The 19,131-nt window shown below is 35.7% G+C and overlaps 1 protein-coding gene across 1 annotated transcript in view; it reads left to right on the plus strand.

The window, feature by feature from the left end:
* Positions 1–15,044: 15,044 nt before the first annotated feature.
* LOC141391992 (uncharacterized) overlaps positions 15,045–19,131 on the plus strand; it is a 302,001-nt gene continuing 297,914 nt past the window's right edge. The window contains exon 1 of the mRNA XM_073964822.1: positions 15,045–17,813. Within this exon, the coding sequence (XP_073820923.1) occupies positions 16,146–17,813 (1,668 nt within the window). The 5' untranslated portion in view covers positions 15,045–16,145. The remainder of the gene's footprint in view (positions 17,814–19,131) is intronic.

Below are 19,131 nucleotides of genomic sequence, written 5' to 3' on the forward strand. Positions count from 1 at the left end.
AGCCAACCAGCCAGTCAGCAACAAGAAGAACAAGAACAACAACAATTATGACAAAAAAATAAAATTATGAATGATGTAATGCAACAACATTTGTGTTTTTAACTTGACGCTTGTTTATCTCCTAAACATTATTTTAAAGACATGTGTAATTACTTAGGCCCGAATCAAGCGATTGACTGACTGGCTGACTGCTTGGTTTCATTTAACGAAACCAACAACAGCAACCAGATGAAATGCTTGATGATGCTCTTGCTGCTGATGATGACAGAGGGAGTTTTGTAGGAGAGATAATTATTTTCTTATTTTCTGCAATAAATGTGGCCCACGAAATCAACGCCACAAGCTTCAAAGGCATTTAAAGATTTAAATTTACCCGAGTTATCTTATCACTGTCTAAATCTTCATTTCACATTCCGTTGCTAAGATTTGTTAACCGTTTTTCGAAATGCCGCTTTGCTTTTTCTTTTAATGGACTCGGTGATGGTGAATGCTCTTCAGCATTACAAAAGGAGCATTCATAAAGAAAACAAGTGGAAATTGTTATTGGCAAGGTTGTGGGGAATATTATGTGCTCTACACAAATTATATGAAAACAAAGAAAAATGTCAAAATAGAAAAGAAATACCCATTAAAGCCTCGAAAAAGAAAATGTTTATCATCCTATTAAAATTTCTTATATAAATAAATTTTCGACATATCCAGTAGAATGGGTTTGATCCATTGTCGACCAATTGAGGGTTTTCTGAAGCAGAAGACCTTAAGAAGCTCTTCTATCTATAACAGATACATATATGAGAAGTGTACTGCCTGTTAAACACACTTAGAGCGGTTTCCATGTATAGAATACGATTAATACAGGTTCTGCGGACAAAATAATTTGGAATAGAAGATCGGGATTTTTTACATTTCGACATCACTAAAAAACACGATTAAAACAGTTGTTTTTTGGTGAAGTATAAAGCAAAGAAAACTTAAAAAGGGGACAATTTATAAAATGTAATTATTAGTTGCAAAATTAAAAACAAAAATAAAATGGGTGGTATTTCAAACGCGTCTGAAGAGTAGTTGTTAATATGATATTTATAATGTAAGTTATATAATCGATATAAGTTATACAATCCAATAAGTTATTGAATTCACATTGCAACACATTCTTTGAACTATCTGCAGTGTTGAGGCTGTAGGTTGGAGCTGGCAAACTATCGATAGTCCGACTATAGTTTCGACTGCTGTTTAAAACAAAGGTTACGTCGGAAACCAAGCAAGTTATTTCGGTTATTTGTCGCGAGTTATTTAAAACATAAGTGTTTCTTAGTCCGATATAAACAATGCCTTACTACAGTGATCAAAACGATAGTCTGACTATCGATAGTTTGCCAGATCTACTGAGGGTAGCCTTTAGCCTACAAGGGGTATATGGTAAATTTCAAATTTCCTTTACAATCCCATCGAAAAAAAAATTAAAAAAAAAATTTTTACAAGCACATTCACGATTTTTGGTACATGGGTTAAGAAAAAAGTCGTGGTTTCAAATCTGTTCGCGTTCACAAAATTGGATGCTGCGCCCAAAAGTTATGGGGGGTTTTATTCCCTTATAAAGAAAAAATATTTAAAAATTCCCTTTGTGTTGTAATACCAAAATGTATATATAAATCGGTAACAACATGTATTTTCATTTTCGCGGAAAATCAAAAAATAATGAAGGAATCTTGGAGTAAATTTTATTTATTCTAACTCAGAGTCCATAAAAATATCTAAAAAATAAATTAAAAATACGTACAGAATCTAGACAATGTCCAGAAAAATGTGAGACCAACTTTTATAGTTTAAAGTTTGTTGTTGAACCTTATTTCAAGAATATATTTTTTGGTTTAATACGAAAAATTTGAAAACATTTTTTGGGAGTTATTCTACTATTTCGCTAAATTTCCAAACAAAATCTGAATTATTTAGCTAAAACATCTTCAAGGAATATAGTTTATCATCGTGAAAGTATAATTTCTTAGTGTGATAAGCAATAGAATTAGGAAACAAAGAGTGATATTGATATAACAATCAAAGAAAAAACTTAAAAGTTAAAAACCGTATAACGCGCGAAATAGTTAAAATCAGTTGAGGCGCATGTGCTTTTCGCATAGAGCGAGTGCATCTCTGTCAATATGTTTGCATTTTTTCATGTTTCATTCAGCGACCAAAGTGTGCCATCAGTTGCATCTTACTACACCAAAATGCTTCATGTGGGTAAAAATAACGCGATGTTCATATGATTATAAGGCGCATCCGATTTCAGTGACCCCCTGTTAAAAATACGTCAATAAGACAAATTTTATAAAGATTCGTCAAGAACCGCGGATGTGCTACCTGATTCTATTTTTGGTTAAATACGAATACTACTCCCGAATCTCTGTAATTTATGACACACCTTTTTGACAAATATTATAATCGCGTATAAAGGATTCCATTTATGTAAAATATTTTAAGGGAAATCGCGGTTTAGTATGCGGATTAGTCAAAATAAAATTTTGCTTATTTTCCTATTTTCAGGGTATCTATATCAGTGGTTTTAGTGGATGGATTCGATCGCGGTAGGGCTCATTAAATCCGGCGCGGAAAAAAACTAAAATCACGCGGGGTTCAAGGGTACCTGAGTCACAGTTGTAAATTTTGAAGCTAAAAAATAGGTTTTCAAAGAAAATTTACGCACCAAAAATTCGACTTTGGACTCCTATTACTAGGGAGCTGTACAGAGCACACTCATGAGATATACATCAAACGACGTGGAATCACGAGTTCTACAATCCAATAAATAGTCTAGATCATTATCCGGTTGCGCCCTCCAATTATAAGAAAAATTAAAAAAAACCCCGATTTCAAAACTTCAAAATGTCAGCATCGATTTAAGGGAGATGCACTGCATATATCGAGAAGTCATACATTAGAACCATGTTGCCCAAATGGTATTCTTCAATTCTTTCTTTGAGCTCAGGTCTGAATTTTCTCTGGTTTCACCAGAAATCAAGAAAAAACACAAAAAACATGCTAACTTCAACACATTTTTACCAATTTTTTTATATTACCACCAACACAGCTTCCACGTAATTTATTTATTATGCTCTATATTATGAGAACCCGGCTAAAACACTTCAATTAATATAAATATATTCATATTATATAAAATATATTGACAGTTCGCGACTTATTAAATGGTGAACCCCAACTTCAACGATTGTAAAACATTTTTGAATATTACTATATACACTTTGATGCTATAAAAATATTGGCTTCATACCCCACATATTTTTTAACAAAATCTATTTCACACAATTTGGAGTCGATTGAGCCATGTCCGTGCGTACATCTGTCTGTATGTAGGTCCGGCTGTCTGGCTGGAGCGCATATTATCTCTCGAATGGATCAACAGAGTTGGTCTAAAATTTGGTCCTCGTAACATATTGTCGAAACTTAGATCATGTTCGAAAATGGACCATATTGATTTATTTCTTTCGGTACCTCCCCCACAAAAGTTCAAAATTTGTCGAATCAACTGATTTGGTTCCAAAATCAACTAAGTTGGTCCAAAATTTGTTCCTCCAAACATAGGATATGGACCCACACAAAAATAATTGCACAAGTGCAGTTTAAGGACATATGCCTTTTTAATTTGTTTTCATCTGTCTGTCCCCACTGGTCCTATACTTCCTGATATAATGACCCAAAAGCTCGAAAAAGGCTGTCGGCACCACGTAAAATGACTATTAAGCACGACTATTTATATATTGAATATCCGATTTCGCCCACATCATTTACACATCATTTCAATGTCTTCAAAAAGTAGAAGGTCCACATCGGAAAACCCTTCGGGTACCTTCCTCACGAAAGTTAAAAATGTTCACTTGAATGCAGTCTAAGGGCTGTTCGAGGATAGTTTTGAAATTTTTGCCGACGGCACTCTTTGTAGTCCTGTATAAAGCAACATTCATGCTTCTAGACATAATTGTCCAAAAGTTACAAAAAATATTATTCGAATATTTTTGTGGGGTTTTTTGCATTTTGTTGTACGAGTAGTATTGTCTGTTATCTGTCATTTTACGCTTATAACTAGACATCGGATTTTTGCATGTTTTTTATTTCTCATCTGATTGGACTTAAATTTTGGATCTAGGCGTTTTAAGGGTCAACTTTTCGATATTTGGGGTCATATCAAAAACATGCAAAAAATATGCAAAAAATATGCAAAATATATGCAAAAAATATGCAAAAAATATGCCAAAAAATATGCAAAATATGCAAAATATGCAAAAAAATATGCAAAAAATATGCAAAATATGCAAAAAATATGCAAAATATGCAGAATATGCAGAATATGCAAAAAATATGCAAAATATGCAAACAGTTTTTGGCCGAAAATCGTCATAAAAGTCGTAAAATTGTCAATTAATGTTAGAAAATCGTCAGAAATCTTCAAAGTGTTCTAAATTAAGATAGTTGGCCGCTTAACGTCGATTTTTTAGCAGATTATTGTGTTATCGAGACCTCTTACGACAGTGTGGTGTAGGGTATAAAAGAATGGTATTGTAGTACATTTTTTTTATTATTAAACTATGCAAAAATATAAAATTTGATAAAATATCAAACGTTCTATGTAAAATTCAATATTTTCTTTGTTACAATTTGTAGCGTTGGGCTGGTTATTGTTCAAAGGGAACAAATCGATGACGGATTTTGTAAGGCGGCAACCGCATAAAGTTTTTAGTGTGGTCAGATTTTAAGACTGTCAAAGTTTGAGCACAATTGGAATATGTTAACATGTTCCACTGGGGCCTCGACATTATGAAAATCTCAATTTTTTGGCTATTTAGCGATTTCGGCGACCCATTTCTCTGGAATGGTTAAAGCTTTTTGTCCATACTGTTCTTAACATTTCTTGCTGAACAACAAAATATAAGTATATATAATAAATCTAATACTAAATAGGTATTACAGAATTCGAGATAATAAAGCCAATGTCCCGATAAACGTGACTAGGTACGCCTTTGTGCGAAAATGGAGACTATTAAAAAAACATTATCTTCATTTTTATCAATTTTTGGAATGAAAACAAATGTCCTTTACATTTTGTTCTAAATTAAATTTATTCGAGGGTCAGACATCATGTGGTTTTGGAGCTATCTGGGTACAGCTGACTACTTGAAGATCGATCTGCTATGTAGTTCGCAACTTTCAAGTTGTTTGCCATCCTTTGCGCCTCCTGGAAATTCGGAGTTAATGTTTAATCTCTTGAACAACAAGAGTTATGCCAGACCCTTTTCCAGGATTTTCGGCATTTGCTCTTTTGGAAGTTTGGATCGAATATTTCTGAAGAAATTTTAATCTTTGCTTTGTTAAGATTTTTGTCGCCTTTTGACTCTTTACGGCGTTTTGCACCGTTGGATCAAACAATGCCAGGTCAGCAAGTTCAGGACTAAGATGCCACAGATTATTAATCATGTTGTTATTTCCTTTTTCGGAAATTTGTGTGTCAATTTTTTCATATTTCAATACATTTTCAATGGGACCTAGGTCTTGTTTTGATGCTAAACGTATCGTAGAATCTGAAGAACCATCTGTCCCGAATACAATCAAGCGTGGCTTCAAGAAAATCGTAACTATGCAATTGTCATTGGTGCTGGACCCCTGTAAGGTGTATATGAACGTTACTAGTATCATTATGGCTACAGTAGAAGCTATCGGGGAGGGTTCCTACAAATATAAGATCTCTAGAAGCTTTATCCGTGAACAGCGGAGAATAAACCGGGAAAAATAAATGCAACAGCTTCAAGGAACGAGGCTATTTGTGTACACTGGCATGGAAAACTATTAACAGATATTCTCAAAACAGGGAAGAGAAAACGGCTTGCTGTTCTGGTATCACATGGGGGTAAAGAACAACTCCTAGGTGTTCCTGAAACTGACAGTAGCTCATGGGAGAAACAAGAACTAGCAGTGTACAAATGCCTAGAAAAATTGGGTCTCACCAGCTCGAGCAGATATTAGGTCGAGAGCTTCTGTACCACCGTACAAACTTGTTAGAAAATTGTTGAGAGGGATTTTTGACTGCAAGTTTGGAAGCACATCCGGACATCAACCAAACATATTCAAGTGACTTCTATAAGAATAGTCTGCGATTGCCAAATCCAAGTTCGAAGTAGGCGAGAGTGTTTTAAAACTACTGCCCAACTCACTTCCCAAGAACAAGAGGCCGAAGAATCACCTTGCGTTTAAATCTTTCGAGACTGGACGCCCCAGAATGTTTTTTTCTATTTTATTTATTTATTTATTTGGTATCCCACACGACAACAACTGAGTGTTATAAGTGAGAGTTTGGGTTATTGATTTTACAAAACGTATAATGAACAAGATAATGTTTATATAGATATAATATAGGATATATTGGGTAAACATTATCAATAGGTTAAAAAGAAATAGAGACAATAGATTGAGTTTAATACAAAAAATAGTGAAAACTATATTCAGAAATACTTTTAGGTCCAAAACAAGACCTAAACCGCATTGAAGATTTACATAATACGAAAGACATTCACAAACAAATATCAGATAAAGTAAATAACAAAATGATAAATCATATGTGGTACCTTAGTCCTGAATTTATTGGTCTGCCATTGTTTGATCTGAGATCATTGTTTGATCTGAGATCCAAAAGACGACAGAAATCTTAACAAAGCAAACATAGAAATTTCTCCAGAAATAATCGATCCAAACTTACAAAAATCACCTGCCGAAATTCCTAGAAAAAGGTTTACCAGGCATAATTACAAGTGAGACTTAATTGTTGTTCGAGAGATTAAACTTTAACTCTGAATTACTTGAAAAAGATAATGCAACTTGACCACAGAACATCAATTACCAGGAGGGATAAAGGATGGCAAATATCTTGAAAATTGTGAGCGACATAGCAAGGAGTCGGGTTCATCACCAAGTTTTCATCTGTACCCAGATGTCTCCAAAACTATATTATGTCAGTCCCTTAATGTCCGTAATTTCAAGACGTAGCTATCTATGAGTTCACAGATATCTCCTGTGTATGCAACATTTTATAATTTCAATGCATAGGTAACGTTACCGAGTCAAAAACGGCCGTGTTACAATATGTATGAACAAAATGTAAGCGTATGTCATTGAAGCCATAAAATGAATGTACAAATGTCCATCTTTGTAAAAACAAAATTACATTTAAAAAGGAAATGTTTGATGGATAGCGATGCCATTCCACGGCCGATATGTCTGATGTGCTTCTACAAAAGGCGAAACATGTCACATAATGGTGGTTGTGGGGGTTCCAATCTTCAGCTTTCCTTTTTCACTTGCAAACATCATCGGTCATTATTAAGCTCGACTCCAACGAGAAATGAATAGAAAAAATAGACCTTCGCCCTAATAGGCAACATTTTCAAATAAAGTAAAATATATTCGTTTTCATTCGCAAAAATTTGATAATATAGTAAGGAAAAATTTGTGTTGTTTTTAAATAGACTCCATTTTTGCCCTAAGGCCTTTTTCGGCCTCAAACTTTGGCAATCTTAAAACCTAACGATACTAAAAAGTTTAGGCGGCTCCCCGGCTAAAAAAATCGAGATCGATTTGGTCCTTTGAGTTAAAATCAGCCCAATGCTACAAATTAAATTAAGATGCTACAAAAAAGGAAATATTGAATTTTACATAAAACGTTTGATATTTTATAAAATTTTATATTTTTACATAGTTTAATAATAAAAAAATGGTATTACGATACCATATTTTTATACACTACACCACACTGTCGTAAATGTCTCAATAACATAATAATCTGCTGAAAAAATCGACGTTATACGGTCAACAGTCTTAGTTTAGAACACTGTTATGTATTTTTTGATGGTTTTTCCAACTTTAAATGACAATTTAACGACTTTTATGACTATTTTCGGCCAAAATCTGTTTGCATATTTTGCATATTCTGCATATTTTTTGCATATTTTGCATATTTTTTGCATATTTTGCATATTTTTTGCATATTTTGCATATTTTTTGCATATTTTGCATATTTTTTGCATATTTTGTGCATATGCAAAATATGCAAATATGCAAAATAAATACGAAATATGACCCTGCCATTTAATTTAGATTTCTTTGAAACGAATTTTGGTCCAAACAGAATCTTCGTATCTTTAATATTAAAAAATATGCAAATATGCAAAATCCGATGTCTACTTATAACGCTTCATTTGACCTATGCATTTCCACGCAATTGACCTAAAACCCAAGCTATTCAACAAAAATCGATTTTTTTTGAAATTTTCCAGTTTTGATGAAAAATTTAAATATGCGATAGAAATTTAATCATAAATATTAGGATCATATAAAGTCAGGGATTTGTTAGGAATATAGTAAGAGTATTTTCTCAATAAAAACAAGGGGTTGGTGTATAAGGATACACCTATGTTACCCTCCAAAGTTTTAGGCACCTTTAAAAGAAGGTAGGAAAACTGTACGTTTTAGAGAAAAAAGTTATTTTTAAGAAAATGCTTAAAAAGTCTCAAACATATAATTTTCATAAACAATTTAAAGTTTTCTCGCAAAAAAATTCTCGGCGCTAAGTGGGTTGATGATTGTGGACGCTCCGAATAAATGTTTTCCTTTTGTTAATAAATTGTTAAATTTTTGACGACTAGGTGCGTGACGGAATAGACCAACTTGTTCTTGTTGGGATGTTGACGGACATTTGGTCATTTCGGTCATTTTAATTAGTACTTTTCGGTTTTTTACAGCTATTGCTCCATTATCTCAGGAAGTATGGAATCGAGAGCTATCTTGCGCGCCATTTTAGCGAATATTTTGCATTTTAATGGAGTTACCCGAAGGGTGTACAAAATTTGGACCCTATTGATTGCTCCGTTCGAGAGTTATCGGCGCTCTAACCCGTCAGACAGACGTACGAACAGGGCTAATTCCAAGTCGCCTGAAAAGGATTTCGGCCAAACTCAGATATGGAGCTGGAAATGACCAATTTTTAAGGTCACTCCTTCACACCTCTCTAGCACCTGATCTTTGTTATTATTTTTTCTATAAAGACTTTTTCATTAGGTCATTTAGATTCACCGCTTTACAGCATTTAGAGCTGTCTTGACCTTTACGAATGCTCTTTGGAAAATGAGCCTCAAGTTGTGGTGGCCTCAAGTTGGTGTGGTTCAATACGAAGCACAGTAGAAAAATACCGATTTTGCGCATCAAAAGTGGGAGATGTACACCAATTTCAAATTTATTAGTATAGTATTGATGTAAAGTGTACCCAGAATCTAAAGGCATTTAAATTGTAAAATAATTTGTTTCGCATCAGCCAGAGGGGAAGAACGGTTCATTTATTATTGACAAATTTTAGAGTGGTTTCGGTTGTTTATTTTAGTGCTAAATTTGCGATCGTTGCATGCAGTCTTCCTACGAAGCAATTTTAAAGCTTTATTATATAAAATATTTGTGACAATTAAAATTGGTGACATTTGATGTTGTTTCAACTTGTGTTCTTTCTTACAGGTATTTAGTAGGGAGTGCCGCGAGAAATTTGTGAAAATTGTAGCTGCAATGACTTGCAACCAAAGATTTTATACTGTTTTTTCATTATTATTATTTTTTACCTGAAAACACCGGAATTCGGGCGGTACCTTTCTATGGGAGCCATATCTTTCTGTACCGAAAACTCTCCGTCGGAATATTTTATACCTCTAACGAAGACTAAATGCCAATTTTTAGCAATTTCGGTTGGATAATTTGGCTATAACCATCAAAATGATCGAAATCGGGGATGCAGTTCAATGTGTGCTATATGAAAATGTGGACCTATACCGTATAATTTATGTATAATTCAACGGTATGTATAATTTCAACGGTGACTAAATACCAAATCTTAATCACTTCGGTTATATAATATGGCAGAACTCTTTAAAATACCGAATATCGGGAGGTGCCCTTCTATGGGTAAAAATAAAAATGTATTAGGTTTATTTATAAACTAGCCGATCCGGTCCCGTTGCTGACCCTCGAAACAGTTTTATGTTACCTTTTCTTGAGTCAATTATATTTTTCTTGCATCGCTAATTAGTCGGGATCTGCAAGTGATATATAATATATGTATATAAAAAATTTCAGAAATGTTGGTGTCGATATGCAACTTTAACATACGTCCAAAGAACTGATGACTATAAGTGGAAGTGTTTGTCCGAAATCTAAACGTGAATTGCTTCTTAAATCCTTCAATAATCGATCTAAAGCGTCTAGGGAATTTTATGTGCCATCGTACATTCATTCCACTCGTTCTATTTTATATTCCACGTGTGCCCTTCATTCAAATGAATGTCCAGTGGCAACTTAACACACGACACAGTCGGCCCTTCACCATCTTATAATGTATCTTATATACCTGATGCAGTTATAGTCCGGTCAAAATAGACATGCGTATAAGGGGGAAATAGCAAAAATTCCCACAAAGCTGAATTTTGGTGGAGAGCTAGGGTTGGTCATTAGAAGCAACGTCCTGAAAGTCCCCATCGATCCCATGTGTGCAAAACAAGTTATTCGGGGTCAAAGGTCATTTTTGGAGGCCTTATTCAGTTTTTTTTTAATTTTTCTCAAAAACGGTAATACTTAGCAAAAGCCCGCTAAAGTAAAAGTTGTAGATTCAATAATTGTCTACAAGATTGGTCTCTATGACTTACCATTTTCGAGATATCTCGATCTAAAGGTCAAATAAAAAATAGCCGCGTAAGTACATTATGAGGCGAACCGGTTAAAGTAACGACACTATGTGTTAGATACTTCCGTAAGATTTCAAACGATATCCACTTTGCAGTAATCGGTTCAGTAGAACCGGGTCTAACCCGGTTTTTAAATTTGGCCTTTCGGGTCTAATAACCGGCGAACCGGATCCACAACCGTTGAAAATTATACATTTCCGTAATCAGCGCAACAAACCCTACCTTCGGACAAAACTTGAAAAAAAAATCGGACAGTTTTCGTTGGAGTCGTTCCCGTTGGGCTTTCGATTATACATGTGGGTTAAATGGGCTATTTTTGCATAAAATTAATCTAACATTGAATAACTCTACTAAACACACTCCGATTTTGTTGGATTTTTTTTAGAAGATAGCTATAATTTCGCTCTTCAAGAAAATATATATTTTTTGGGGGACAGACGCGGTTACTTCGCTTTTTTTATGAATATGTGCATATTTCCCTTATTAGTGCATAAAAATCATGTGTTTTTTAGAACAGCTATATCTCAAGAATGGTTCCTTCTAAGAAAAAAATTATAAGAGTCAAACTTGAAGATAATTTTTCTGTCTACAATTTTTATTTTAGTCACTTTTTGATTATATCAACCGTTTTCAAAAAATAAATCCGAAAACCTAAAAACCCTTAAATGTTGACCTTTGACCCCGAATAATTTTTTTTTGCACACATGGGATCGATAGGGACTTTAAGGACGTTGCTTCTAATGGCAAACCCTAGATCTCCACCAAAATTCAGCTTTGTGGGAATTTTTGCTATTTCAATGTCTATTTTGACCGGACTATTATAGCTATCGATATGTTGCCTTCTAATATAAACACTTGCTGTTCAATAAGACCAAAGCTTCATTATGCATAACGTCTGGTATTTACATTGATTTGTAATATATTTAAGAAGGTGGGAGTGGTCGGGTCGGGGAAACGGACACGTTCGTAAGTTTTACATATATAGCACATTTCCTCCGAAATTAAACAAAATATATAGCATATTTCCACCAGGTGACATGGAAATCGGTTCAGAAGTTTTGGAGATATAATATATTTAAACAAAAGTGGGCGCGGTCGGGTCTTAAGGCCACAAATAAGTGCCTAGGGTCGGAGACACACACACAACACACACACAACCAACATTGTGTACCGAATTAATTGTCAAACCTCTTTCGGCTGAAATTTAACAAAATATATAGCTTACTTTCACCAGGAGACATCCCTATACATCATCTGAAAATTACATGAAAATCGGTTCAGAAGTTTTGGATATATCCTATTTAAAAAAGGCATGGTCGAGCCTTTGGGTCCCAAATAAGATCCCAGGGTGGGAGATACAACCACCATCGAAAATTCATTTTCAAACCGATACATTCGCAAGATTTACAAAAATAACGTTTTTTAAAAATAGGGCCTGTTGGAGGTGCCCCGACCCCTCCGAAATTCAACTAAATATATTATATATTTTCACCAGGGTTCATCCCTATAAATTTTCTGGAAATAGGTTCAGAAGTTTCAGAGATTAAACATATTTAAAAAATGGGCGTATTTAGGCCCTAAATAATTACAACGGTCGGAATTTCAACCACCGTTGCCTCGGAAATTTATATTCTAACCGAAACATAGGTCGTAGGGGAGGTACCCTGCCCTCTCCTTCAACAAAATTTGCAGCATATTTTCACCAGGATCCCGGTGCATTCTCTGAAATTTTTAGGAAAATCAGTTGAGTAGTTTCAGAAATATAACATATTTAAAACAGTGGGCGTGGTCGGGTCTTTAGGCCCGAAATAAGTACTTTAGAGCGGAAATTCGACCACCGTTTCCTCACAAATTAGTTTACATTCTCGGAAAATTTGAAGAAAATTGGTTAAGTAGTTTTGGATATATAACATATTTAAAAATTGGGCATTCATTCTGCACATTTTATACCCTACACCACTATGTGGGAAGGGTATTATAAGTTGGTTTTGGCCAAAAAGTTTGTAACGCATCGAAATAATGGTCGTAGACCCATCCATATTGTATATACCAAAATGAATGTCTCGACGAGCTGAGTCGATATGGCTAAGTGTGTCCGTCAGTCTGTCCATCTAAACATTGTAACCACGCTACAGGTCGCAATTTTAATCCGATCGGAAGGGAAGAAGCCTATTGATTCAGGGATCGGAATGGGCAAAAAACTTATTTGGAGAAAAAGTCAACGTTTTATTTCAAAGCGAATATCTCCGCTTCTATAAGGGGTATATCAAAACCTGCTCATGAAAGTAGAAAATATCACCTTTGCAACGATGTAACGTAGATTGTCATAGGTGGTCAAACAGCGAAGATATCGCAATAGCCGCTAATAGAACACAACTTTTCATTTTTGCGATTTTAATAATAATGACGAATATCACAGCTTTGGTTGTGGACCTTCTAAAAACAAAGTCTGACTATGAAAGTTGAAAATTCCATATTTGCAATGATGCACAGTAGGTTGGCGTAGATGGCCAAATAACGGAGATATCGCAATAGTCAATAATACATCCCATGTTTTAATTTTTTTGTAATCGCAATTTTGGTCGGATCGTCATGAAATTTTGGGTGTTAATGGGGGTCCCACAGAGGAAAAAATCCATTGATTTTGGTAATAATGGTCGGATATTATTCAGGGGTCGGAATGTGAAAAAACGCATTTGGAGAAAAGGCCAACGTTTTATTTCAAAGCGAATATCTTCTGTAAGAGGTATATCGAAAGCAAAACCTGGCAAGGAAAGAAGAAAATATCACCTTTACAACGATGTGAAGTAGGTTGTCATAGGTGGTCACACAACAGAGATTTCGCAATAGTTGGTAATGCATCCCTTTTTCCATTTTTGTGCAATCACACTAAACGTCGAAATTTTGATCGGATCCTCACGAAATTTTGGGGGTTGATGTGGGTCTCGCAGGAAAGGAGGTTATTGATGGTTGGCGTACATCACACTTTTCCATTTTATTATTTTAGGCCTCACCTACATGGGCAAAAATCAAACTGACTATATGGATTTAACTGGAACCTTTTGAAATAAATATTAAAAAACTCCACATTGCATTATTTTAGAAGGTAGTATAACCTAGTGTTATTCAATACAACACTGAGTTTTTTAATAGTTATTTCTAAAGGTTCCGGTTAGATCTTTATAGTAAGTTTGATTTTTTGGGGTTAGGTTGTTTTGGCGCTGAATTCCTCAAATAACCATTCGACGTCTTCATATAACCGTATCTAATGTTAAAGAATCTGGGAATATGTCATGAAAATTTGAAGTCGATCTGAATAATGTTGACTCAGATACGATCATTATAATTGAAGGTTTAAATATGCTTTTCTCGAAAAGGCATCTATAAGTCGCTGACCAAGACAACTGGAGTGCTAATAAAGTGATTTTGCTGAAAATTTGCACGGTTATTTAAAACACGTTCGAAAGTACAGTAGCACAGCTCAAGACTTTTATGAAAGTTTCGTCTGTAGTAACTATATCCATAAAAGCAATATAGTTGTATAGTCGAACACCTCTGTAACGAACGGCTTTATAACGTATACTCCTCTGTCAAGTTCAAATAGAACTACTCTATAACGTAGTCTCACCACATAAAAAATCGACCGTATTCGAAATTCATGTTCCATACCATTCGCCAGACTGTTAATACCCTTGTAGAACTCTCTGTAAAAGTGGGGTTGTGTTTTGTTGAGAAACAAAGCTATGAATGGTTTGTTTACATTTTATTGGAGGTATAAACGTTTGCATAGCTTGCACTTTCAACATATGTTGAGAGGAAAATGCACACACACACAGATACACCCGCTCCCTGCAAACAACAACATTTGTGGAAGTTATGTTGCGGTATCGATGTAATGAAATCCGTTATACAACAGAAACAGCTGATTTTTGTTTTGATTTTTCTGGGAGAGCATACTGGTTATTGTTGTGTACGTATGTGTGTGTGTGCACTCGGTTGTGAGTCCAATGTCGTTGTGGATTGTATCGTAAAAACGGTGGTGGCTGCGTACCAACATGTTGCTTTGGTTGATGTTGCGCATGTAACTGCATTCATTCGTTCGTTTGTATGTTTTGCTACGAAGTGCTGCTGACAAACGAATGTAACTAAGCCAGAACAACAACAACAGCTTTTTAGTTGCTCTATGTTTCAGACTCTTTGTTTTTGTTTACATGTTTTGAACGCATGGACGTTGTATGCGATAGCTGGATGATTTTCAATTTTAGTTTTTTGCTTGACTTCGTGTTTAACTGTTCGTATTGACGGTGGAATTTTTTGATGAAAACGCCAATAATAAAAATAATTCTCTGAGAGTCACAGTTACAGTACAAAAATTATTTACAACAAGAAAAAAGATTTTTGTCAATTTTAATGTTGCTGCTGTTGAGTCGTCGTCGGTGGTGAATGGCAACAACAAACGGTGTTTTTGTTTTGGAATTTTATTTCCTTACTTCTAAGCAGCAAGTGTTCGTGCGTGCGTGCGTGAGTGAGTGAATCGGTGTGTGTGACGGTATTTTGACCCAGGCCAGAAGTGAAAGACTAACTAACAACAAAATTCCAGTGGCAAATAATTTTTGGCTTAATTAGAATTTATGCGAAAAAATCTTTGATTGATTTATTGAATGGCCTTTATGGTCGTCGATGGCAAAGAGAGAGATGAACTCTTGTAAAGTGTTGAACAGAGTGTGTGTGCGTCGTGTTTAAATGAACTTGAAAATTATTTAACTACAACAACTCGTCATAAAAAGTAAACAAAAATTACAAAAGCGCGCGTTCAGTGTAATCAAAGCTTCAAATTTGCATAAATTACAATTCAAGTTCTTGTAAAGCGAAGGAGGAAATCTTTCGCTATTCAACCGTAGCCACAGACAGCAGCATTCAATCGATAATAAATTTTTGTGTTGGCTGCTGTGTGGAAACGCTAGGAACGTGGTCGGTCGTTGTGTTAGAAGCCGCAAAGTTTATTTACCCGCAAAAATAAAGGTGCGTTTCTCCAAGCCATTTGGCAATTACATTCAAGTGGCTGGCTGTCTGTTTGTCATGTCAGAGGCAAAATTGTGTTTAATGTTCTTGTGAAAATTGTGACAACAAAAGAATTAAAAAAATAAATTCTTAAAGAATTAAAGTGATTTCAATTTGAAAAATAAAAAAAAAAAAATATTGAATATAAAAATATTCCAAAAGCAAAAGAAAATAATAAAATTTAAAAACGTGTTCTTAAGTGGTTTTTGTAAACAAACATCATAAATTCCAGTAAAAATTACTGACACCAAAACAAACTTAACCACAATAAAGGAAATTCGCAACATCAGTTTGCTTGTCAAGATGAAAGCATTAAAGAATATGGAACTACCACCAGCAGCATTGTCTGTCCCATTAACTCCTACATCGAAATCTTGGGATCATATGCCACGCAAACGTAGAAGACTCATGGGCCAAATGAATTTAATGTTATTGATATTTCTGGGCTGCTGTATCAGTTTGATTTTATGGCCCCAGTTAAGCTCAGCTGCTGCAGCGGATTCCTCATTGCAAGACTTTGGATCCGTTACAGCAAAAGGTGAGAACATCTTTATGCTTGCTAGCAGCGACAGCAACAACAACAACCCTGCTGCTGATGATCTTGGCAATGCCTTTCCGGGCTCCATACAAGGCAAAGACCATGAATACGATGACGACGACGATGATGATGGCGAAGACAATGACAACCATCAAGGTGATGCAACTAATGGTGCAAAAATGCCACTAATGTCAAATGTTAGGAAAGAACAGGCATCGAACGAAGACATAGAAATGATGCAACGTTTACCACAAACTTCTAACATAATGCCAGCGTCCCCAGATCACAAGCCACAATCAGAAAATAATCGTCATCTTAGATATCAACAAATACAGCAAGCTCTACGAGAGCCCATTACACCTTTGCCACCAAAACACCATCATCAAAGGCATCATCATCATCAGCAGCAGCATCACAACCACCACCACCAGCAACAACAACATTATCGTCATCATGGCAAGCATGTTGTCGCCGAGGAGAAGAAGGAGGATCAAGAGGATGAATTTAAATGGCCCTTGCCACCACCTCGTTCCAGACAACACTATGAACATCACCTCAAACAACAACATTTGCGCCATCACCAACGACAAAATTTGCATCATCATAGACGGCACAATTTCACTGGAACCGCAACAACAACCAGCTCCACAACGACAACCACAACTATGAGACCCCGTTATTTCGATCGGGATGGTTTGTACAGCAATCCAATGGCCTGGTTACCGGCTACCACTCAAGGGCCCCAGGAAGGGGACGACGAGACGGAAGGGGGAAAAGAAAACAAACATTTTTATAATCCCCATAATCGTTTATTCAATGATGGTGGCGAGGACCAGCAGAAACAAGAGGACAAAGAACAAGAATTCAAACGCATCTCTCTTTCCCTGGATGCCCAAAAGGATAACTCAGGAGCAGCTGACAACGGAGACAATTTCTTGAAATTTGATAATGTCGATGATGATTTGGATGATGATGACGATTATTCCTACGAAGATGATAATGTTGATGATAACAAGAGTCCATCTGCTCCCAGTCCCAATACTGCAAAAATTAATGTTAAACGTTACACGGCACCAGTGAGAAATAACCCCTACAAACCATCAGCATCCGTTGCATCGTATTCTTCGAGAAAACGCCCACAACCACCCGCACGTAATTCCTTTGATGTGGATTATGACAGCCAGGTTTCAAATGACAACAACAACGATAATCGTGATGATGACACTTTTTCCGATGAGAAATGGAATAAAATTGAACATGAACATTATCGCAAACAGCAACAACATCAAAGAGCTATGCAAGCATTACGTTCCCGGCGTCCATCAACCGGATCTTCTACAGTGGATACGTCTTCCAATAGCGTGAAGAACAATAAATATCCTTCCGCAGCATCCAAATCAACATCATCAGCAAAACGTCCAGCTTTAAATGAGGTAAGTTATCGTTGTAGTTGTTGAACCTCATCTGTGTTGAATTTTTTCTCCTTTACCTTTGTGGCGTTCCCTCTGCTGATCTGAAGACCAACCTTATCAGTTTCAGTTCACAAAACAAAAAATGCCATTTGCTCCCTGTGCCTTTTTGTTAATTTAAAACAGCAGACAACAAAAACTATTTACAAAAAAAAACAGAGCACTTGTGTTTATTTAACGTTTACCCGTTCGTACAATGATAATGCCCTCCACCAATAGCTTTGTAATTCCCCACCAACAACAATGGAACTAGTGAAACGATTTAGAGTTTTCATAGCATTACCTCCAGATACACTGGGAAAAATAAATGGATTTTTCCTTTGCTGCCGAAACGGAACCGCCGTCTTGCACCCAGAAGGTCTTCTGTTCAATCCCTACACGGAGAAAAATAAATGCAGCAAACATATAATGCGTTCGTATCCAAATATATTATTTGTTTGCAACAGTTTCTAACATGACATATGTTTGGATCCAAACATACATAAAAGAGTGGAGAGTAAACGAAAAGTAAATTCTATTTAGTAAAATCGAAATAATGGTTTTAGATCCAAAGTGTGTCGAAGGTAGTTTAAGAATACATCCTTACTGCTTGAGATAATTACCCTAAAGCTGTAAAAACACCTAAAGCCACCAACTGAAATGACTACTGCGCCAGATAACTCTTGAAGAGAGTACCCTATTTGGTCCAAAACCATTATAGTTCTTCGAACTTACATTAAATTCCAAGATAGATTATGTTGATCCATTCCTACGCTGATATCCTTCCACAAGTTTTCAAACCTTTTGGGTTTGGTATCGATTGAGGACTGTTTTCGGAAAGTCCTCTGACGAGGTAACCGACTCCTCCAAACTTAGTAAAGCTTATGTTTTTTTTTATAAAATTAGCATAAGAGCGAATATGTACTATATCAGAGCCAGAAGTCTGATTACCGAATATAAATAGATTAATGTTTTACGGAGGAACTGTGGTGCAGTGGTAAGCACATCCGCCTTGCACTCTGAAGATCTGCGGGTCAATCACTGACCAGAACATCAGCATTTTCGGCGATGGCAAATCCCCTCGGTGTAATGCTGCCATATATTCCTGAGTTTTTAAGCCATGAAAAGCTTCTCTACAAGTGGTGCCGTAAGACACTCAGTTCGGACTCTGCGATAAAAGATAGGTCATGTATCATGGGGCGTGGACTCATTGATATAAGTGAAGTCTCCCTTGTCCCTTCGGGGATGTTGTGGGAACATAATATGTTTGTTTATGTGTCTATGTGATATTTTAATAGTTTTA

Source organism: Musca autumnalis, unplaced genomic scaffold (assembly GCF_047663935.1).
Source record: "Musca autumnalis isolate F117 unplaced genomic scaffold, ASM4766393v1 scaffold_2, whole genome shotgun sequence".
Taxonomy (NCBI): domain Eukaryota; kingdom Metazoa; phylum Arthropoda; class Insecta; order Diptera; family Muscidae; genus Musca; species Musca autumnalis.